The following is a 23,775-nucleotide window of genomic DNA, read 5'->3' as shown; positions in this document are numbered from 1 at the left end:
AACACTGGATCACAAACATCTCTGACTTGTTTAAAACTGAGCAATGCATGTTCAGGACCTGTGAATCCAGGCTGCATGTCTTTGAGTACAGAGCATTTAAAAACTCAAAAGATTCAGGACGAAATCTTTCCAGTAGCTCACAAAAAGGCTAAGATTAGAGTGAATTCAGAAATTTTCCATAGTGGAAAGACCCTTCTTCAGCTTTTTCTGAAACTATTTTATTTATCCTGTAACCCTTGGCTGGTCTTCTCCCAAAAGTTAGATCTATGTTTTCATTAACTATTTACATGCTTTTGAATTTCACATGAGTGAAGAGAAAATCTTCTCTTACATTGTTCAGTTCATCAGTTTGTGGTTTTTAAAGAAGCACGAGAAACATTTTGTAATATTCTGGAGAAAACCTTCTTATTCTCAACTTGCCTTCTACTCCAGTGATTTGCCTGAAATATTTCTGTGTCACCAGAGAATGGAGGGAACAGTGCTGCAACAGTGCTGCTTTTCAAAGACTTTGCATTTCATATGCAACCACCAACAGATTCACAAAGACTGACCTTGTGGGTGCACTTCGCTGGTCTACCGAGGCCGACGCAGAAATCTTATGCAACAGATTTCTCTCTACAAAACCGCTGAATGTTAATGCAAAACAGTACAAGCTCACTCATTTACTCTGAGGAAGTCAAACACCGTATGATGTAATGAAGGAAGCTGTAACTTTTAGCTGCTACCCACTGTTAATGCTGTCCTGAAAATCTCAAAAGGTGGTCAAATATTCTGGTTATTCGCAGTAAGAAAGAAAAAAACAACATAGCAACAAAACGCACCCAGAGAGGCTTTACTTCATGTGTGCAAGATCTCCCACTTGTAAATTCAGATACATCTGTGTATTTTTATGAATTCAATAATGTGCGTGGACTCACATATTCATGAATGTACGTGTGAGCGCATCAATAGCAGTGAAGTATGTGCAGCACAGAGATGTTCAATCAGCCTGCAGCAGGTGTGCATTATTTGCAAGGAAAACCCGCTCTACGCAGTGCAAACTGAACTGAGAAAATGAAAAAAAAAGACCTGCAGAGAGTGAAAGAATAAAAGAATACCGAATGAGGAGAAGGACAGGAGAAAGAGAGCGATAGAGAACTCCTGCAGCTATCTTTCTGCTCTGCTATCTGAAGAGCCCAGAGGAAGATAGGAGATGAATATGGAGGATCCTCCTCCCACTCACTCCCTCACTTCTTTCTCCTTTTCTGTCCCTTTATTTCGTTCTTCTTCATTGTCTTTTCATCCTAACCAGCCGAGTGCTCACACCTCTTTTTGTCCATTTCATTCCTATTTTTTTTTACCGTTTCCCTGACTTAACTCTAAAATATCACTTTCCCCTCATTCCTTGTGATTATTATTTCATTTCTTCTATTTAATTCGTATTTCTGCCTCCTCTTCTCTCCTCCTCTCTTCTATATCAGGCTATTGATCATCATTCAGCCCACACCCTCCTGCCCTTCTCTCATTTTTCTTTTATCTCCTTCTTACATCCCCGCTCTGACTTCCATCTCACCTAACCCCTCTCTCTGCTTCCTGACTAAAACCCCCACAGCCATCCCTCACTTTGGTTTTGTCTTTGCTTCCTTGAGACACATTTTTCACAGTTTCTTTCAAATGACACCGATGTCTCCATCCCCTTCTTAGCGTGGCCATCTCTCTCCTTTGTGCTTGTCTGTGTCTGGTTATTTATTTATAGGCTGTGCTGCCGTTTCTCTCCTGTGGATATGTTGTCGCCGGTGTGAGAGAGCACGGCTTTGCCACTAGAGCTCTGCCCTTCACACAAGATCAATTAGTCTCACACACACAAAAGTGTGCGCGGGTATGATGCTGAGTTTGAGCGATGGAAAGTGAACAGGGGTGCAGCACAGAAGAAGTAGAGGCGTGCAAGGACTGTGCATCTCAAACTAGAGAGTGTTGATGCAGTTTACTGTAAGCTGACATGCAGGTTTAAAGATTTTTTAACTGTTTTCAAAATCCACTATTTTTTTTTTTTGGAAGTAATGACCTCTTTCTATAAGTGAAAATTAATTAATTTAGAGATTTGTATGTCTGCTCACTGTGAGTACTCTTACAGCTTCCTTTCCTCTACTTTTGTTCATAGTTTCTCTTCTTTTTTCTTCATACTTGGCTTTTGTTAACCTCTCTTTCTTTGCTATGGCACCACTTTACCTACTTATTTAATTTTTCCATTTCTGCAGGAAGAGTTTTCTAAACAAAAAAAAAATAGATCTTATATATATGTTATATATGTTATAACAATGTCTCAATGCAAAACTCAATCTAATAAAATGTAATTTATATTCACAATTTTTAAAATTAAACAATTACAACTATACCTGTGTTGTCTTTCTCTTGTGAATCAGTTCATCAATCATCACCCAGTAACCAAATTAACACAGATTTTAAATGTCTGTCATTAAGAGGTTCAGAGATTGTCCCTGATGTGAGTGAAATCAGTGTAACAAGGTTTTCTGACCACTGGCAGGGGCGTAGTTTGTGATTTGACTATAGCCCTCAAACTGGAGCAGAGATCAAACGCCACATTTTGTGTCAGTCAGCAGCTAGGATGAGATTCATGTCGAGGATCATCAAATCGAGGTGTGTCTGCAGCTACCATCCAGAGATAAAACAGATGTTTTCACTTTGGAAGAGCGCACATTCTGCAAGATCAGATAAGACGCATCAGTTCAGGAGCACTAGGAGCATCTTTTGTCAGTTTGTGCACCAGAAATTCCTACTGTATGGTCAGAAATTCGACTGTAATTTGGTGAACATTTGGTGCAAACAACCTGAACTGTGACTTGATGGCAAGTAGGAGGCTCTAATTACAGTCTCATCACAGTGATGGCCACTACAACATTCGGTCTCCATCGACTGTGTTGTCCCCTTGGTGAACATATTTCTCAATTTTAATTTTCCCCAAAAAATATGACCAACTTGTCACCACTGTCATATGGTTTTTCCTGCATTTGTGTATGGTTCCTAAAGTTGGGCGTACAATAAGCCCTACTCCACCATTGATTACAGTGATTCTACTGTTCTACAGTTTCATTTAGCAGACGCTTTTATCTAAAGCAACGTACATCTCAGAGTAGACCCAACAACGATGATATATGTTCTTTAAGCCTACTTTCTCAATCTGTTCTTAAGGGCTGTGTTTCCCCTGCAAAGTCATAACAGCATGAAATATGTCTTTTATGAGGCCAAAGAGTCAAATCCAGTGGATTGTGAAATATCTTCACTGGCGAGTCATTTTCCAACTATTCATCATTCTTCAGAAATAAGTAAAATATCCACCTTATATTATCCTAATGGATTACTATAACTGTTCCTGTTACATCCTACCAGCGCTGAATCTCCTGAATCTTTTCATGTTATATGCTCTTCCTTTGAGTGTTGGTAAAAAAAAAAAAAAAAAAAATCTGTTTGGTCTAAAGTAACATAATACGCAGTCTGAAAGACCTGTGATGGCCATGAAGCCTCAGGCTTGAGTAGCTAGCCCAAAGCCTTGAAGAAATAATCTATATTGGTAAAGATATGCAATCCCGCCCTAACTAAGGGAGTTGTACTTTGGATGAACTCTCTGGATGAATTATTGTTGTCCTTTTCCTCACATTGCTGTTCATCCTAAAATATAGGCAGAGAAAGCACACATCCTCCCTTTAAATCTGAGAATATATTTATAAGACAGCCATGGGTGAAACATGTCGTCTTTATGTGGCACACACAGTAACTCACCTGTACACTGGAAGCGTCTTCACCCCGTATCTCATCGCTTCTTCCCAGCGCTGCAGGTGAATGGAAGCATCTAAAGCCATGTCTGTAATTTTGAGCTTGTAGAGATTTTCATCAGGAACTTCACCACCAGCAGCTAATAACAGATGACTACAGCGCTCTACTAGTGCTGTCCAATCTGGAAGGTAAATTAAGGAAAACCAATGTTTACATGTGATTAAAGAGGCAGACACCTGAAGGATTTTGAAGACAACTTGGCATAAATATCTTGATATCAACAATTTCGTTTTTCAAAATCTGTTATCAATTCATCACATTTGTGGTGGTATAATCAAATGATGTGCGGCTCTTTCTCTCTGTTTTAATAATGAAAACAGCTGAACCTTAATTACTTATTTATGTCATTAGTCCAACATCAAAACCCTGAACTTACCTTTGATTAGAAACTTTAATACTACTGGTATCACTATTTGTAAATTGACACATTAAGTTGTGGTCTAAAATTGTGTTGTGTGAACTAATTTGTGTTGCTGCATAATTTTACCAACTAACTTCAATCATCTGACTGATCCTGCTGACTCATACATGGGTGTGTTTAGGACACTAAGTTCACCACAACAGTAAAACTAGTTGGTTAGTTTTCATTATTTTGTACTTGTCTATTTGAAAAACTGCAATAAAAAATTGAAACTCAAAGTCAGGTTTTCAGTTAGTCAGAACAGTGGTATTAAAATGTGGACAGCAGAGATTTATCATCATCCTACAACAGCTGATAGAGGCGTGGTTTCTACTGGCTATGGGTCTTGATTGTAAAGGATCCTGGACTCTGCTTTCAGTTCCTCCAGTCTTGGCAGAGCTTCCTTCAGTGGGCGCCATGCTGCTTCTTCGCCTGACAGCATGAGTCCATCCTGGGCAAAGATAAGAGGAAGGACAACCTGAACATCCACGATGACTAAACATCAGTGACTCCAACAAAATCGCTGTACATATTTGGAGAAATGATTGATTTGGATGGAGGATTAAAAAACACAGATAAACGTTTTTAAATGACTGAAATTAATTGAAATCTTCTGGGTCAAGATCAACAATTACAGACATGAACTTAAAGGGAAACAGACAAATGACAGAAATTAAAAATCTTACTAAAGGTTTTATTCTTAGAAACGCTTTTTCTTCCTTTGTGTGCATCTCAACATTTGCACAACATAAAGAGAAAAAAAACAAACAACACCATTCTCCAGGTTTGATGTCAACAGTCATCTGTCACCATGACAACTTTGGGTCACAACCCAGCAGCTTGCCATCATCAGCTAAAGATTAAAGACAGAGAGGAAAACAGAAAGTGTGCCTGCGCTGCATCCAGAACAAAGGTTGGCTGAATAAAATGAATACCATTGTTCCAGAGAATCAGCTGAGTGCTCTCTCATACCTTATCTCAAACACACACAGACGCATGAACAGATGTGTGCTGTGGGTAAGTGAGTAAGATCAAAATGTTATATACAGCACAGAGAGGACAAAGCCAGAGGCAGAAGTGAAGGCAGCGACAAAGGAAGAGAAGAAGACGCTCAGACTGAGACAGAGACAGTGAGGTACTGGAAGAGGAAGATGGCGTGGATTAAGATGGATGGAAAAGAAAACTGCAGCTGAAAGACAAGATAATTTTTCTCATTTTTCAGAAGGTGGTCAGAGGGAGAGAGCGAGAGGGCGTGAAGAGGTAGAGCGTGACAGGGTGACAGAGAGGAAGAGGAGGGCAGCAGGAGATAAGAGTGAAGGAGTGAGAAGGAGAAGAGGACAGGAAAGGCTACATTGAAACACGTCATGCACCGATACACTGTCAAAACCAACAGCGGCTGAAGGAGGTGTGTGTGCTTGTCGTTTTTGTGTGTGAGAGAGAGACGGAAACGCTGAAAGAGAGGCGGCATGAACTTTCAAGAACATTTTTATGAGGTTAAAAGATTAGGAAGTTCGGTTTAGTCTTGGGTTAAGGAACATGTGTCACATCCTCATACAGCCAAAGAGACAACAGGACGTGTGTGTTGCTGTAGCCTTAAAGGTAACAGCGGCTGAGTTCATATACACACCAGTGATCTCATCATAATGAGATTAAAGCGGTTACGCAGAAGAGTCAGTGAGACATGCGGAGCACTGAATGGAATTTATACTATTTTATTGGAGTTTTTCATATTGGAACAAAACAGCGACACACCACAATCCAACTGCCTGACAGAGCATGACACAGATGTTTCTACATCAGTGCAGTGAGGGACACCACTGTGTCATTTCTATTGTTTCATTCGTGACAGGCAATTTCTGGACAAATATGCTTTTGCACATGCTGTGTGCGATATGGCCGTGGTGCAGAGAAAATGTAGTATCAAAGCCGTGTTTCATGGCAATATTTGAACCATTAAAGTCACAAACGTGTTCCACAGCAGCATGAAGAGAAAAAGATCAGGTATGGTTCTGAAAAAAAGAGGCAAATATTGCAACACAATTTAAAGGGTAGTCTTGTATGCCTCTGTAGAAAACTGATGGAACATTTTAATCTGACTGATGCTTTGGATCATTACATGCATGTAGACATAGCTCGTTAATTCATTTGTGTTTTGATAATGAATAACAACAGTTTAGATAGCTGTAACCCTGAAAAATCACAAGTGAATGTAGAAATTAAATTTGTGTGCATCTGACCTTGTCTTGAGAGTCACATCTCTGGCAGTGGCAGGTAAAATGGTACTGATCCTCCAACTGTCTCTGTCGGTCCTCAGTCGGCAACAACGACTCGATGTAACTTATCGTGAGCTGGACACAAAGAAAACAGTTTAGTTTGAGATTTGTTTGTATTTTATTTTGACTTTGGTGTGTTTGTTTTACAGCAGACCGTGGTTAAGTGCAGTTCAGAATGGATAGAGGAAGTATTTGCAACTGAATTTAGATAAACAGAGTGTGGACAAAAGCATGTACAAGTAACTTGTGCTTGTGCCTAAGTCCAGATGGCTTGGACGCATCTCATTACATATAGTCACAAGGGATGATTAAGTATGGAAAACTGTAGAAATCGCTGCCAAATCTGCCAAAACACAAGAGCTGCCATCCTGCTTGTGCTACTGTGATATTTCACTTGGCTACACATTTTAATAAATTCTGTAATACCATTAGTTTCACTGTAAATCAATCAAAATATACTATGACTTGTAGAATAAAACTGAATCCATAGCAGATATGATTCTTAGTTTCAGATAATGTATCATTTAAAACTGCCTAAAGCATTGGCTCCTCCATCCATGACAGCGAATAAAGAGCATTCAGTAAGAATTGCTCATAAAGCCCATCGACATAAAAGCAGGCACAACATCACAGTGGATAAACACGGAGTCATATTCCATGTTGTTAATGCTGTAAAGATGCAGTGTGAGTGTCTTTTCCTCCACATACCTCCTCTCCAGGGCTGATATTCTGAACAGCTCTGAGCCGCACTTTCGTTCCCTCAAACACCATCATGCAGTTTGGCCTACAGTCATGGTTTAGCAGAGATAAACTGAGAAAGAGCAAACAAGCGAGGGGAAAAAGGGAAGCGAGAGCACCAAAGGGTGGGAGGAGGTAAAAGAGAAAGAGAGGAGAAGAGATAGAGCGGTGAGGAAGGAGGAAGTAAAGATAAGGAGAGAAAGCAAAGGTAGAGTATAAGACGGAGAAGGAGAGAAAGGGAAACACGTGTGATGAAATGTTCAACTTTCAAGTAAAGTATGCAAACCTTTCTTGACAAAGCTACTGTGTGTGCGTGGTCGCTTCTTAAACACTTTCACACACATCAGCTTTAACATTAAAACCACAGACAGATGAGGTGAATAACATTGATTTTGTAACAATGCAGAGTTGTGATGGGAATCCTTGTGTCCTGGCATTCATGTGGACGTTACTTTGACATGTAGCACCAACTAAACATTGTTGCAGGCCAAACAAATGCCCTCCATGGCAACAGCGCTTCCTGACTGTAGCAGGACAATACATCCTGCCAGACCACAAAAACTGCTCAAGAATGGCTCAAGAAACATTACAAAAGTCCAAGGCATTAATTCGGGCTCGATCCAATTGAAAATCCGGAACTAGCGAAATCCACAGAGGCCCCACCCCCAACCCACAGGATCTGCTGCCAATATCCCAGCGCCAAACACCACAGGACACCCCCAGAGGTCCTGTGTTCACGTCCTGCTGTTTAGGCGGCATGATTAGAGACCTCCACAATACCATGCAGGTGGTTCTGATGTTGTGTCTGAACACACAGAGGAAACACAAAGCACACAATAAAGCCTGAGATAACTTTTAGCTTGTTGTGTTTGGAAAATACAAGTGTCTCGTCCTGCTGAGCCCCCAACTGCTACATGTCCAACTGTTTTGGGGTTTCTCACTCTCAGTCCACTCTCGACTGAAATGGAAATTTGTGCCAACATACTCATGACAGAAAAGAAGACTTGTTGAGCGACACATCTCCCTCAAGATTACCGTCCGTCTATCAGCTAGTTTAGCGAGGAGGAGGACGCCATGTGTCTTCTATTCCGCCATCCAAGGTGCTGTGAGGAGGTTAAATATCATCTGGCAGTGTGAATCCTGCACATTTAAGACTGAGCACTGAAATAAACCAAACGCACTGGCAACACACACACACACACACACACACACACACACACAATTCCCTGCACAGTGCGACAAAATGAGGTACTCTGCTTCTGTCATAACAAATGTCACTCTTTATTTCTTTCTGGCGGTCTATCTGCCTCTCTGTCAGGAACACGCACACACAAATAAACCAGGAAACGATGGGTACTCCACTTCTGTCACAACAAAGGCTTGTGTCTCATTTCCCAAATTTATTATAGATACAAATCATCTTCCCACTCACAAATTATTTTGACAACAGTGTCTCCATCAAGACATCCATCCCAAGTATAGGTATTTTTATTTACACTTCACACATTGTTTTCTTCATGTTTAATATGACCAAAATCATCTAACTGAGGTTTCATTAGAATCATAATGACACAGATCTAATAGTATGAAGCGTTTTCTCACTGACATTCTTGTGACAGGATATAATATAGAAGAAGTGGAGTCACTCAAAGGATGTAAACCGTCAGAATCACAGGAGACAACCATGAGGATGAGACAGAGAGAGGCAGGTTTGTTCAAATCTTGGTTGTATTATTTAAAGGGCTTATTTAAACCTGATCACACTTGGCTTATTGAGTAATAATCCACTGCAATCATTCACATGTGATGAGTGATGTCCTTGACTTGCTGTACTGAAAATGCACTTAGTGAATATTAGAAACACCTCTACGCTTAGTACTATCACAAATGGCAGCCTTAAAAATGATCGAAGTTTAATAATCAAGTTTATGATTTATCACATGCTTTGCATAGGACTATATTTGCAACTAGAAAAGCGCTCAGATAGCACAGTACAATGCTGCTCAGTCGTATGATTTCCGACGGATATGTCCCAGTAAGTGGTGTATTTGTAGTAGGATTGCAATCGTGCGATCCTCAGCGGGCAGCTGATGTAGCGTCGTAGTTCATTTATTGTCATAGTTACAGTGATGCCATGCCACTATTTCGCACTGACACAGAAATCCTTAACAAATCCATGGATCCAGACTAGAAGCTGCATCACTTGCAAAATCTAATCAGGCGGTCTTTGTGTCATTTCTGACCTTCCCTGAAAATTCCATCCGAATCTGATATTCCGTTTTTTAGTAATGTTGTGCACAGAGAGAAGGACAAGCATACACCAATCATCACATAACTCTGTCACATTCCTTGGTGGAGTAATAAACTGGCAACAGATTGCATTATGCTTACATTTGTTGTCATATATGACAACAAATCTAAGCATATATATAAAGTCCAAGGCATTATATACAATTATATACTGCCGTTTAGGAAATTATATATATAATGAAAGTCGATATATATATAATGAAAGTCGATATATATATAATGAAACTTGATATATATATAATGAAACTCGATATATATATAATGAAACTTGATATATATATAATGAAAGTTGATATATATATATAATGAAAGTCGATATATATATAATGAAAGTTGATATATATATATAATGAAACTTGATATATATATAATGAAAGTTGATATATATATATAATGAAAGTTGATATATATATAATGAAAGTTGATATATATATATAATGAAAGTCGATATATATATATATATAATGAAACTTGATATATATATAATGAAAGTTGATATATATATAATGAAACTTGATATATATATAATGAAAGTCGGAATATAGAATGTTCAGATTTTCATTCCATCTATTCAAAGTTCCATTCCATATATTCAGACTTTTTCCTACTGAGCCCTGGAAGGACATGGCAAACAAAAACAGGAACCTGATTGGACATTTGCTCTTCAGATGAGCTCTTCTGTGATTATCTATCTATCTTCATGGTTGTCACAGGGAACGGCGACTACGTTTGAGAAAACAGGTAATTTTTAGAGATGTTTTGATTCTGAACACTGAACGTGTTAGCATTAGCTTAGCTACTTAGCTTCGACTACATTTGCATCCCTACATAGCTTAAAGGTTAAACAACTGCACCATATGTTGATGATAATGATAATATCTATGTTTATCTTTATAGCTGGTCTTAAGGCTAATTACGAGGCAGAGGTCAGCTGCTGCCTGGACACATCCATGATCACGCCACTGGTGGGACACAATCGTACTGGATTTCAGCTGAAGGCTGCTGTTCTGTCCAAACTGAGACATTTTTATTGTGACATACCCTCCACTGTTGTTAGCTTTTGATTCAATAATTTTTTTTGAGATGAGGAAATCACTATTGCATGTTTCTAGTTAAATACCCTACTTTTATGATATATCACTACAGCATGCACTTTTTATATTTTCCATCAATTTCACCCAAAAGTTGAATAACTATTTGTGAGCAGTGTATGTAGACACATAATAGAAGCACATTTCAATAATATATCTGCTGCAGTAGTGCAGTTTATCTACCTAGATTGGTGTAACAGTAAAAAAAAAAAAAACAATATATGCTACTGATGTTTCTGACTAAAATCTGCTTGAAAAGCACAACTGCTTATCTGTCAAAATGTGTGTAACAAAAGTGTGCACTGAACACTGAATAAAGTCTCTGTACATTATAGACAAAATTTGCATCTCTCATCACAAATTTCTGTTTATTCACCCAAAGTGCATGAGTAAAATACAAAACAGGTGAAGTACTAAAAAAGATTTATTTTCTAGAAAAGCCAATAGTCAACAATGCAGTTTAATTCTGGGACAGTTGCTCCAGCACCGACACCATGCGTCCCATCAGTGCAACCAAGGTTTTCATTCATCTTCTGGATGTTCTGGAGCATGGCAGAGGTCACGTCTTGGTGTCTTCCGATCTGTTCCAAGAACCGTTCCTCTGACCTCTCCAGATACTGCAGAGGATCCACAGCAGCTTCCTGGTTCCCTTTTCCTGCATAAAAGCATCCAAAAAGTATTAGTTGTCAGTAATTATTTTCTATTTTCATAAACACAGTTAACTTAAAGTAAATGTTCTATTTTGTGATTTTAGGATGGGTCAAAAGATAACATACTGATCATGTTGATGTCTGCATAGTCTAAACAGATCTTACTTGATTTGGTCTGTAGAGAGGAGGACAGCGTGGAGGAGCTGCAGGACGGAACCAGTTAAGCTGCAGACTAGTGCTCCTGGTAACTGGACCTCATCATCCAAGGCCGACAACTAAATAAAATGAACAAGACATGCTGTTGATAGCATCTGTAATACAAATGATTTTATCCATTAACTGATTTATTGCTTTGTCCATACAATGTTAGAAAGTGTTACAAATAATACCTGTAATAATTTCCAACAGTGATAAATGCCTTGTTTTATTTTACAACAAAAAACACCAAAAGCATCTGTGTATAAGAAATCAGTGCATTGGATTTCCACATCTGCAAAGCTAGAAAATCACACATCAGAATTTTACCTTGAAATTATGAAAATAGCTGCAGATTACCAGTACTCTTTACTTCATTGTGTTAACTTGATCATTTGAATCAGTTTTTTAGACTTGTATTACTGATACGAAACATAATCAACACATAAATTAAAATGTGTTCGCAAAGAGTTCACTGGTTCTTCAAGGAAAATTTCAATGATAACCATATAGTTCAGTAATATGATTAATGGGTCATTGTGTAACAGCGTGGGAGGTTCTGAATACAGGTCTTGGACTGAAATATTGCTGCTGCTTTCCTCCGGTTTTATAAGGAGTTGTTTCATAGCTTGTTAGCTTACCAGCGGCTAACTGGCTGGCAAACAATAGTTCAACGCCAACCTCTAATCAGTGATCCGGTGTCCGGACCGCGTTAGCTGGCGGAACGTTCATAATACTGATGTGGGACTGTTGTAGCTAGCGTATTCATAGTAGGATAACAGCAGGATGTTGGAGAAATAAAACTTACCATTATCAGGATCGCTGGTCTGCATGGCAGATTCTTAGCGCATCGCACTGCTTGAATGTCTGTGTATTTCAGGCCGATTTCAAAATAAAACTCAATAAAATTCTCGTCCGGGTGAGTGTCCTTCATTGTCGCTTCGCCATACGGACATGTCCCTTCCGGGGCTCGGTAGGAAAAAAAGATTTGATATATATATATAATGAAAGTTGATATATATATATATAATGAAAGTCGATATATATATATAATGAAACTTGATATATATATAATGAAAGTTGATATATATATAATGAAAGTCGATATATATATAATGAAAGTTGATATATATATAATGAAAGTCGATATATATATATAATGAAAGTTGATATATATATATAATGAAAGTTGATATATATATATAATGAAAGTCGATATATATATATATATATATATATATATATATATATATATATATATATATCAAGTTTCATTATATATATATCAAGTTTCATTATATATATATCGAGGGGGGGGGGGGGCTACCTAGATCAGGCTTATCCTGTAGATCCCACATCCCACGCATGCTGAATAAGATTTGGATCTGGAGAGTGTGGGATGGAGAGTGTGGGACCCAAGTGAACATCTTCGCTCTGTCGTGTTCCCTGGGCCATTCCTGAGCAATTTTTGTGGTGTGTTGGGGTGCATTATCCTGCTGAGGGTTGAATATGTACTGTTGTTGCCATGGAGGTGTTGGGGGGGCAGGGAGGTTGCTTGGCCTGCAATGTTTAGGTGGGTGGTACATGTCTGCTTTGTTATAGTAGATTTAGCGGGTCCTAAAAGGCATACAAATATACTTTTTAAGACCTCCCTGAGCCGTTGAACCTCCCACGGCTGGGAAAAATACTAGAGGATTGCATGTTTTTATTACCGCTGCTCTCGCTTATCATATTCAGCAAAACAATGGGTGCAAGAGATAAAGATGTTTTTTGTGTGTGTGTGTGCATTCAGAATCAGCAGTAACCCCCTGGCTTTGTTCTGCAGTGGAGAAGTTGCAGGTTGAATATCAACTAGAAATCAAGCCCTCCAAACGACGCTTTCATCTGATGGAGAGCAGCTCATTAGCATACTAATTAGATTAATTAACTAAACCACATCTCACTTTTACAGTATCTGCTCTCACTAACTGAAGCTAACTGTTGCTGTAGCAGGGCGACGGGTGTGATAACACACGTGTGAGAGTAGAGACAGAGGAGGACTATTGTCGTTAAGTTCAATTGATATTTAATGAGAGAAAAGCCTCAATACTGTCATCCGCTTTGTTACTCTTATCTGTATTTCTATTTCTCAGTTAGCATAGTCATGTGAAGAGATGGTTCACTCCTGTACTAATGCTGCAGCAGTAAAAAACAAATCTGAATTTTATGTACAGTCTCCACCTTAAAGAACTGAAACTGTAAGTTAAATTATTTCAATAGAGCTTCTACAGAACAGAAGATCATGATCATACGTGCTGCAATTCAGTTACATAAATCAAGAAAGCATTTTAAAGAGCGTAACAGGATTCATACATTTTGTTGGAAATGTAAAAAAATAATTAAATAGATGCCACACGTTTCAGGTTTTACATTTTGATGGATGTTATCTCCCCAGGGGAAGGAGCAGATAATGATGTTCATGTTTAAAGCTCCTGCTGGATGAATTAGAGCTGCTCTCAGGTCAGTGTGGACCGCACTTGACTGGCATCATTCTCACCCTCCTGTTGGTTTAATTGCACCTGTTAGACCAGGAGGCTTGTCTGTTATGATTCTTATTAGCACACAGAGCTTGGCGATATTGCATCATTCTTTAAGACAACACATTTCTACATCTAACCAGCACTGAGTGCGCAATTTTGTGTGCAGATAGGAGTCTTTGTTTCATTTGTTACACACTTATTTATGAGATTTCTGACACGGCCTGGAAACGTGCTGTACAAATCACTTCTTTTCTAGTAAAATCTGATGCCAAAACATTAGAAAAGAGTGCAACCCATAAACATATCTCAGGCTTTTGTGTCATATTCTCAGGTAATTTCATTTCTATTTCACTGTACCTCTATGAGGACCTCCTGGGTTTACATTGCTCTGTGGTGATATGAAGTACCAAGCTAAGGTGGATAACAACAAATGAACAAAAGTGGGTGTTATTGCAACCGTGAATCATTTTGCTCCTGATAGAGAGGATTTTACATCATACTTTTAAACAGTCCAATTAGCACTGAAGACGAGATAGACAGAGACGGATGAAGTGCAGCGGAGAAGAGAACAAGACAGTCAGCTAATGAGGGAAAGAGTTTCTCAAATGCATCAGAGACCGAAAACGAACAGAAAGTGTCGGGATGAAGAGGTGCAGCCTCACCAGAGTAATCCCCCTTGCTTTGGCAAACCCAGGGTTGCTAGGCAACCCAAAATATGAATAGGCAGGGGACCATCCTGTGAACAGGCCCATCATTTATGGATGAGTTACAACACAAATCGCACACAGACACACATGGTTTGGCTGAGCTTTGGTAATGCCACTGTGACCATCTGACATCTCAACACCAGCCAGATAAACTGGCTGCGAAACCTGGAGTGTGTGTAAGTGTGTGTGTGTGTGTGTGTGTGTGTGTGTGTGTGTGTGTGTGTGTGTGTGTGTGTGTGTGTGTGTGTGTGCGCGCGCGCGTAGCAACACTAACAACATGTACAACAACAGGCCAAATCCTACCCTATTCACCCAGGACTCAATACAGGGATTACAGTGCATATCGCCTTACAGTGTGTGCGTGTGTTTGTGTGTGTGTGTTTGTGATTCACTCGCACATTCCAGGCAACAATCGCATCATCAATCACGCATCACTTGGAGTCAAACTCTGCATTTCTCCCCGTGTTCTGGCTTCTCTTTCACCTCCATCTTCCCCAAACAGCGTTATGATATTCTGTCAACATTCATTTTCAAGTTTGCACCCCACAACAAAAACTCACATCCTCTATTCCTCCCTTCTTCCTCGAACTTCAAAGAACTGTCAGGAAAACAGCGAGCAGAACGAGTAGAGCTTTGAAGGTGAGCGGGTAAAGGACGGGGGGGGGGGGCTGGTTGGGGTGCGGTGATGGGGCAGGTAACACCAAGCTGCATTTAAATTTTGTGGCGCTTTTATTGCACAAAAAAGCGAAAGAGCACCATCTAACAAAGATTATGAGCTAGAATTGAAATTAATGATGCTTTTCAGATATGTGTCCCTCACATTGCCCTTTGTGTGTGTGTATTACCTTGGATACAGCCCAACCCCACTCTCCTGTAGCTCCCCGTCAGTGATGGTGAAACAATTACAAACCACCTAAAGGAGAGAAAGAGAATAAAAAGTGTGGAGACAAAGGAGCGACTGATTATTTGTTAAATTGCTTCAGGGAATCCAAACTACCTTTCATCATACGTTCTGAACATTTTTACATATCTTTCGACACCTGCAAAACCCCAGCGGCACTTAGACTGAGACATGACATGCTTTGAGATTTAGAGGGTTACGCGGTGTAAAACTACCACCCGGATATTTTTGAACCTGGAAATTTGTCTCTATAAAAGAAAATAAAAGGCTTCTGAAAGAAAAGACACTCCTGTTATATTTTTCTTCAACGAAAAAATGTGAATCATGTACAGCGATGTTAGTGGAGCAAGAGGAATGCTTTTGTTTCCTCAAGACCCTGTTAAAATGAAATAAAATGTAGCACGTGTAAAGACAGTATTTTATAAAACTACACTGAAGAGAACAGAGAAGACAGCAGTAAATTTAAAAAAAAGACACAAAATGGTTCCTTTGTAATTATAGAGCTGCTATGAAACCACTTGGAAAAAATGCCATATTTATTTTTTTCAATTGTATCAAACAGCAGCTCACACTCTCCCTCTATGAGTCTATTACAATGTGGCAACTATAGTGTGCATTTTTTTTTTTACTGTTGGCAAAATCCAGGCAATATTTTATTGTTTTTCATGATAAGCAAACAAAAAAACGACAACGATATTGACCAATTTTACATTTTTATGCCAATATCGGGCCGGTAATATCAGTGGGCCAATATTACTTGACATTCCTAGTATCGATATGATTTCAAACTTCATGACAACCTGCCTCAATTATTCTGTTTTTGGTGTTGTACTAAAGAAATGGAGCAGCTCTTCTTGATAGTGTTTTTTGGTGTTTTTGCAATGTTAGTGACATGGCTATTCCAATGCTGCTCAGCTGGTTGGTCCACTGTATCGGTCGAGACTGAAATTCTGGTACAATCATTTATGTTCTCAAAAAGATGAATCCAAATGACTTTAAGAATAAATCTTTACACCCTATTTCATACATATGTGTGCAAAATCTAAACCAACAGCTGATGATGAAATAAAAATAAAGCATTCCGTAAATCACATTGTTTTTCTTACTAAAATGTTCAACACAAATAACCAACAGTCGGCTTTCCTAAATACACAGTTCAGCGTTGTCACAAATCACCGTTACGGACATGCTTTAGCACTTGTCTGTATAAACCTCCTGCAACACATCAGGGTGCTGAGGCCGATACGAAATACAACATGCCAGAAACAAATTAATTAACGAGCCAAAGCTTTCAGGCAGCAGCGAGAAACTTTCAAACTAGGCAGAGAGATGGTTTGTTTCTTTCAACTGGCAGAGTTGGCACAGACATGGTTTGAATAATAAGATGCCAGAAGAAGTTGTTTAAAGAAAATGACAGTGAGAGCTGATGAGTGAGTAAACATCAATAAACACACTAAAAACATAAAATAAGTTAACAGAGAAGGGAAAACTGAAAAAAGAAAGAAAAGGAAATGAACACCACTGTGTTTGATGTGTCAAATACTGCGCTGATGCTGGTAAGCAAGTGTGTTCGTGGTTATGGTGTGATTGTGTGCATTAGGCGTGCTTTCTCTGTCCCATGCAGAAAGTAGAAAAATAACTAGGTTTGGTAGTGTTCGTATTCTGTCAGATAAAGAGACAGAAATGCAGAGAGTGGAGGTAAAATTTAAAGAGAGCCACAGACGAGGTTTCCCTTCCTGTTAATATTTGATTCAAATTGATTCGATCTGAATCTGCAGTTGTAATAAACACCATTACAGTCAGGCCTCATGGGAGACGAGGGTTTTTACTCAACTCATTCACAGCAATATGCAAAATCTTTGTCAAAAATCTTCCACTCCCGCTCTGTCTCTTTCACACAAACCTACAAACTGTGGTCTCTTCATCTCGTGAGCACTTCATTGTTATTCAGTTCCCCTCACAGACATTTATCATCTGTGCCATAAAGCGTGCATTACAATGTTGGGGACATAGATACATCACAGAGCAGAGCCATATGTTAGAAATGAATTACAATACATCAAAATGAAATAACAGCTAAGTGCATTCATTACATTTTCATTTGATGAAATAGATGTCACACATGATAGAAACATACAGATGATTAAGATGAGGTTTGCTATTTTCTGTAAGAAATTTGGTTGAAAAAAATCTGAGAATCGCACAGATTCCTTTGAAACAACAGAATGTGTGGTAAATGCTGTTGTATGTAATGCTTCATGTTAAACATTGGTGTCTTGCTGTGTGTGCAAAGTCCCACATATGCACATAAAGGTTTTACACAGTAGAATAGTGAGGTTGCATTTAAAATGATCTCTATTAAGCGTGTCTTTATTAATCTAATATTTGTAAGTTTTATGAAACATCAGAAAACTGGTAAAGAAATTCTGGCTACAGTTTCCCACAATTACAACTGATACTTTCAAAATTTGTTTTCTTTAGCTAAAAATACAAAATACAAAAATACTGCACGCAAAATGACATAAACAAAGCAGCAAAGCTCAGCTTTAGGTGTCATACGGAGAGTATTTGTAAATTTTTGTAGAGAAATCATTCAAGTGATTGAGGAAATATCTGAATTGCTGCTTTAGAAGCTAATAAATGTACATTGGATCCATTAGTATGAGGCTGCTGTCGTAGATTAATCTGTGGGCGTCATCACTCAGGGACAGTTAAGCCCGCATTTTAATGGCAACACTTTGTTACTGAAGCACAAAATAAACAGAGCAAGGAGAAAATAAGTAAAGAGGAGGGTCTGAAAGCCTGGTTTGATGATATTAATTGACCCTTTGAGATAAACTGCCATTAAAAAGATCACATAAAGTGGTGCGTGAGACAAGCGGACTATGTTTTGTAATATTCTATATTATTATTTTATAATAATACACCATCTTCCCATGTTATTTACCCATCTACTGAAGAAAGAGGAATATTTAAGCCCTCTACAGTTCACACCTTACTAGGAAAAGGCAGCAGTGGTTAGTGACAGCATGAATTCAGGGAAGAAAATTTAAACAAACAGTGGTAGGGCATTGAGCTGAGCATATAGATCTCTATCTGTCTCTCTCCCACACCCTCAGCCTCTCTCAGGGGATGAGAGTCAATCTAGCAGAACATCCACATCTGCACAGTCAGGTGGAGGATGTCTTTTGCATCCCAAAGAAAAATGCATGCTGCTTTGTATTGGTACAGCTAAGGTGAAGGTCTGTCTTTCTACTTGTCACCAGGACCACAGAAAAACTAACAAGCTGAATTCTCTGAAGCTTGGTGCAGAGGTGGAGCATGGGCACAGCAAGAACCCAAGAAATTCTGGTGTGGATTCAGATCATTTTTGATAAAACTGCGAGATATGAAGTGCCCTTCTAGTTTCATCTGCCTCCCAGACCTTCCTCCTCTCTTTCCCTGACTTTCTAACCTCTCTACTTTTGCTACAGGCACATCTGCTGGAGCATGTGTCACCACACAATGATTTACCCGACACTACAACCTGCTCTTTTGTCTCGGCAAATGCTGCTAACGCAAACATCAGTACAAATTCCGCTGGTCTAATTAGGTGAGGACTGCAGTGAACTTTTTCAATGGGAAATGTGAACCATATTTAACTGTACAAATTGGACATAAGCCTAGCTCTGGATGCTCTCTACAAATAACATTTTACAGAACAAATTCTGGCTCATTTTGTATTCCTTTGCTTTGGAATGCAACTTTAGAAATAAACTGCATGATTACTCCAATGGTAGAAAGTTAATCAGCCAAAAATTATCTGATTCCAGCTTCTCAAAGGTGAATATTTACAGGTTTTCTTGGTTGCTTACAAAACTAAACTGATTAGCTTTGAGGTTTGGGAACTCTGTTGGGAAAAACAAGCAATTTGAATATATTATCTTGAACTGTGTGAGATTATAATGACCATTTTTCATTCCTGTGTGATATCTTGAAGACTGAAAAATGAATCACGAAAATAACTGGCAGAAAAATCAATGACAATAATGGTTTGTTTCAGCTCTTTAAACTCTTTAGTCTGTAAGATTTGCTCTCTGGTTTAGATGTTACGCATTTGCGGACCACATAATATACCTCCAACATATCACCCATCAGTAACCATGGTGATGGCTGTTTTCATCACATGACAGGAGACGGTGAGAGCCTCCTACGGTTTACCTGTTTATTTATAACCTCCCATTAATAATGAGAGCCCTCCACAAAAGGGAGTGTGAGCTAATATGAGGTGGCACTGCGGTGAAGTGTTTGTGAAGGGGGACCAGCCACAGAGAGATGTTAGAGCGCCTGCAGGACTACTTTCTGTCCATCTTGAGTGAATGCACTGTATTCCACAAAATGAAATGAAATGAGCCCTTTCGCAAATAATAGTGGGCTTTTAATGGGGATGACAGGCCTGATAGGATTCAAATATTGCCGTGGTCACTGTGGAGAATTCTACAATTACTGCATCTGCACAAAAGACACCAAAGCGTGCATTATGTCTGGAAGGGTTTTCTTCAAAATGCTGATGAAAATGCCAGTCCTCCAGTCATTTGTTGACTCCTTTATTTTTTCTGCCTGTCACACGCAATGTTTTTGCTGATTAGATTTTGGATGAAACTTCGAGAAATGATAAACGTGAGAGAGAAGAACAGAGGCAAAGACAGGCGAGTGAGAGGAGGGTGTGGTGAGCAGCCTGTGATGTGGAAAATGGAAAATAAGATCAAAGATGTCGCATCCGTCTGGGGGGAATAAAAAACAAACTTCACGTACAAATTTTGGACTCCAAACAACAGAAACGCGTCAACAAGGGTCAGAGTAATTATTACTTTAAAAGAGATATTCATAGACTCAGTCAATACAGTTGACAACAAAACTTTACGTACACGAGCAAAGACCATGTTTATAGTAATAGCAATGATAACTTTATTTATATAGCAGCTTTAAGAACAGCGTTCACTATTCCTTGAAAATGTGTAAATACCGTACATTGAATTTTAATTGCTATAAATTGAATTTTAATTTCATTTAGTATTGTATAGATTTTAAAATTAGAATTATTTTTATTGAATTTTTTTATATTTGCAGAGTATACACAAACCTTTATTGTTAATGTTACTAACCTGCCTTTTTGTTATTTTATGTTGCTGTATGTAAGCTGCTTTACATTTGGATTTGACTTGGGATTAATAAAGTATCTATCTATATATCTATCTATCTATCTATCTACCTATCACAAAGTACTTTGACAGTTAAAACATGCAAACACAGAGACAATCAAGTAAGTTATAGAAGACAAGTCAGGGCAGTCAATTAAAAATAAATAGTAAAAATGACACATGCATCTTTGTTACAATAAAACAATCCTGAATTTTGATTCTTTCTATGAAAGAAAATCGCTATGAAAACAAAACACTGAAACATTGAAAGAATCGAAAACAATCCAGGATTGTTTTTGTGACAATGATGCACGTATTTTGAGGATTCCTTTATAGAAAATTCTGAGTTATAGAATATAGTGAAAAGACTGTCATGATATACATGGTCCTACAAGTGCATGTAAGCTTTTGTTCACAACTCTAACTGCTGTGTTGGACTAAAGAGCTCACTTGTAAGAATTTCTAATCCTGTTGATTTCTAATCAGTCACTCCTATTAATCTCCTCCAATGACATATGGACTTCACAAATTCAGGACTTTGTTTTAGGAAAAAATATCTTCACATTTTTTGGATCCGTTCCTAAACTTTGCACCTTATTCAATACTGTTACAAAGAGAAAAAGTTGCATGAGGCATCATCATTCCTGTACACGTATCCTCGTCAGAAATAAAGAACAGGAAGACCCTGGGATGCTAATGTTAACCTGTACGCTCACAGTAAACTCCAGTCAGGACTGCACTGTGCTGACATTAAGTATTCATGGCAGGAGGAGCAGATCAAAATGATGCCAGTGACATTTTGGAAACATGTACGGATGGCACATCTCTAAATGGATGGATGGAGGGGGTTCGGCTTGGTGGGGAGCGGGAGGTCCTGTCATCTCATATCGAGGCGCTGGATTGGTTTGCTTTGTCCTGTCATGTTGGTTCAAAAATTTTGTGACTGGATGGTTTATGTCTTTAATGTTGTTGGAATCGGTTCAATTACTGTCACTCTGAGAAAAACTACAAAGGCCATCAGGCCCAATCAAAGGCCGCATCTGTGTGTGTTCTGTGCATGCATGTGAGCGCACTTTTAACGCTTTGATAAAGTATTTATGACCTAATCATGGTGCTTTCATCTCTCAATAGACAGGCAGACAAACACAGGCAGAATTACAGAGGAAATATGAAGAAAAAAAGGGGCTAAACACCCTCTTCTCACTCACTGACGCTGCTGCATGAACATACTGTCTAACAAGTAATTCAGGAGACTTGTTCCCACCACTTAATTAAATTTCAGCAGGAGCTGTCATAACCTAAAAAGATTATTACAAAATGTTAATTAATTTTTCCTTGTAAGGCCCAAATACGTTTATAAAGTGTATAGCACCGCTCAAAACCCGGACACACTAATTTATTTTTTATTTTTTATTTATTTCTAGCATGCAGAAAACATCGAACTATCAAATGACACGTGAAACTATGTAATAAACAAAAAGTGTCAACAAACAAAATATGTTTCCGTTGTAGATCCTTCACATTCGGCACCTTTTGCACCCATTTGACATTCTCTTAAAAATATAAAACTTGGGCTAAAATCCAAATTTTCATTCATCTAATGTCTATTTCTTTGCTTCTTGGCCCAATCAGTTCTCACTTTCGTATTTCGCCTCCTACAGTAGCGGTTGCTTTGCAGCAATTTGACCACAAAGGCCTGATTAGCTCATGTTGAGATGTGTCTGCTACTTGAACTCAACAAGGCATTCATGTGGCCTCTAATCTGAGGTGCCACTAATTGGCGATCTCTGAAGCTGGTGACTCAAAGGAGCTCATCATTTACAGCTGTGGAAACTCCTGGTCTTCCTTTCATGAGGCGGCCTTTGTGAGAGCCAGTTTATTCACTGCATTTCAACAGTTTTTTTTTTTATTATTTTATTGAAAGAAACTTTTTAAGTAGTCAGAAATTTCCACAAGGACTTAGCTGACCTTTATGTCCTAAAGTAATGATGGACTGTCATTTCTCTTCAATGGATATCTCTGTACACCAACAGTTCTACAGAAAAACAACCCACAGACACAGAAATGTTACATGAAAATCGTTTTAGGTGACGACTTCTTCAAGCTGGATAAAATACTTCCAGCAGTGAGTTAGGCAGTTCAAAAGGACAACAGTGGCCACTTGAAGAAATAAGAAACATTCTTTTTAGAGTTTCTGAAAAGCAAAAGATAGTTCAAAAACAACGAACTTAAATTCATTAAATACTCAGATATAAGATTGATAGTGGTATGTTAATGTTTAATTTTCTTTAGATGACCAAACAGATAGATATACTTATGTTTATCATATCAATTTACAAAGAGATAGCTGTGCTTTTGCCTGCAAGTCGCTACTAAAATCTCTTATCTTTGACTATTTCTTCTATTTTTTAAAGCTAACATTCGTCTTTAGTTCACTCACAGTCTCTATAATCATTATGTATAATGCACACACAATGAGGAAGATTATTAAAGCTCTATTAAATACAAACATGCTGTGGGAAACACTGCAGTGCTGGCTAGTTGGTCTCCATGTGACAGAGGTGACGTTCTGATGAGTCGAGCCCTCAGGAGCGATCAGTGAACTGTACTGTGTGCAGCAGCTGCATCAGAGTGCACTGTGTATGCTCTGAAGGTTGGTCAGATGTGCACCGACACTGCAGGCACAAAGCGTCTGTCAGGAGATACAATTAAAATCTACAACATTATTTTATAGCCTGAGGTCTGAGCTTGAGCCACATGACCATCTGATGACACGGTTGAACTAAATCCAACTCCACAGCTGACTGGACAGCTGACAGTGCCGTAGGGAGGCATGATGATATCCGCATCATCACCTGTATGGGCCATTAATGAAATGAAACATTGGCATCGGCCTAAAATGCCAGGTAACGTCTGTCAAATGAAAAGTTTGAAGTTCTTTTTGAAAATAAAACAAATACGGCCTGTTTTATGTGAAAGT

At 38.7% G+C, this 23,775-nt stretch overlaps 1 protein-coding gene and 1 long non-coding RNA gene across 4 annotated transcripts in view; both read right to left on the bottom strand.

Moving 5' to 3' along the window:
- Positions 1-23,775, bottom strand: part of smyd3 (SET and MYND domain containing 3) — an 84,198-nt gene that overhangs the window by 5,919 nt on the left and 54,504 nt on the right. For all 3 annotated transcript variants that reach the window (XR_007947276.1, XR_002595674.2, XM_022193583.2), the window contains exons 6-10: positions 15,560-15,627; positions 7,213-7,315; positions 6,469-6,579; positions 4,595-4,682; positions 3,778-3,952 (exon numbers count right to left, since the gene is read on the bottom strand). Coding sequence is in view for 1 of the 3 variants with exons in the window: in XM_022193583.2 (XP_022049275.2) it covers positions 3,778-3,952; positions 4,595-4,682; positions 6,469-6,579; positions 7,213-7,315; positions 15,560-15,627 (545 nt within the window). In the remaining 2 variants the exon portion in view is untranslated. The remainder of the gene's footprint in view (positions 1-3,777; positions 3,953-4,594; positions 4,683-6,468; positions 6,580-7,212; positions 7,316-15,559; positions 15,628-23,775) is intronic.
- Positions 10,993-12,514, bottom strand: LOC127537561 (uncharacterized). Its single transcript, XR_007947290.1, has 3 exons — positions 12,297-12,514; positions 11,459-11,568; positions 10,993-11,298 (listed from the first exon to the last, which is right to left on the bottom strand). It is a non-coding gene; the product is annotated as an uncharacterized LOC127537561 (long non-coding RNA).

This window comes from Acanthochromis polyacanthus, chromosome 2 (genome assembly GCF_021347895.1).
Source record: "Acanthochromis polyacanthus isolate Apoly-LR-REF ecotype Palm Island chromosome 2, KAUST_Apoly_ChrSc, whole genome shotgun sequence".
NCBI lineage: Eukaryota > Metazoa > Chordata > Actinopteri > Pomacentridae > Acanthochromis > Acanthochromis polyacanthus.
The sequence above is the reverse complement of the archived record's forward strand: the minus strand, read 5'-3'. Positions and strand labels throughout refer to the sequence as shown.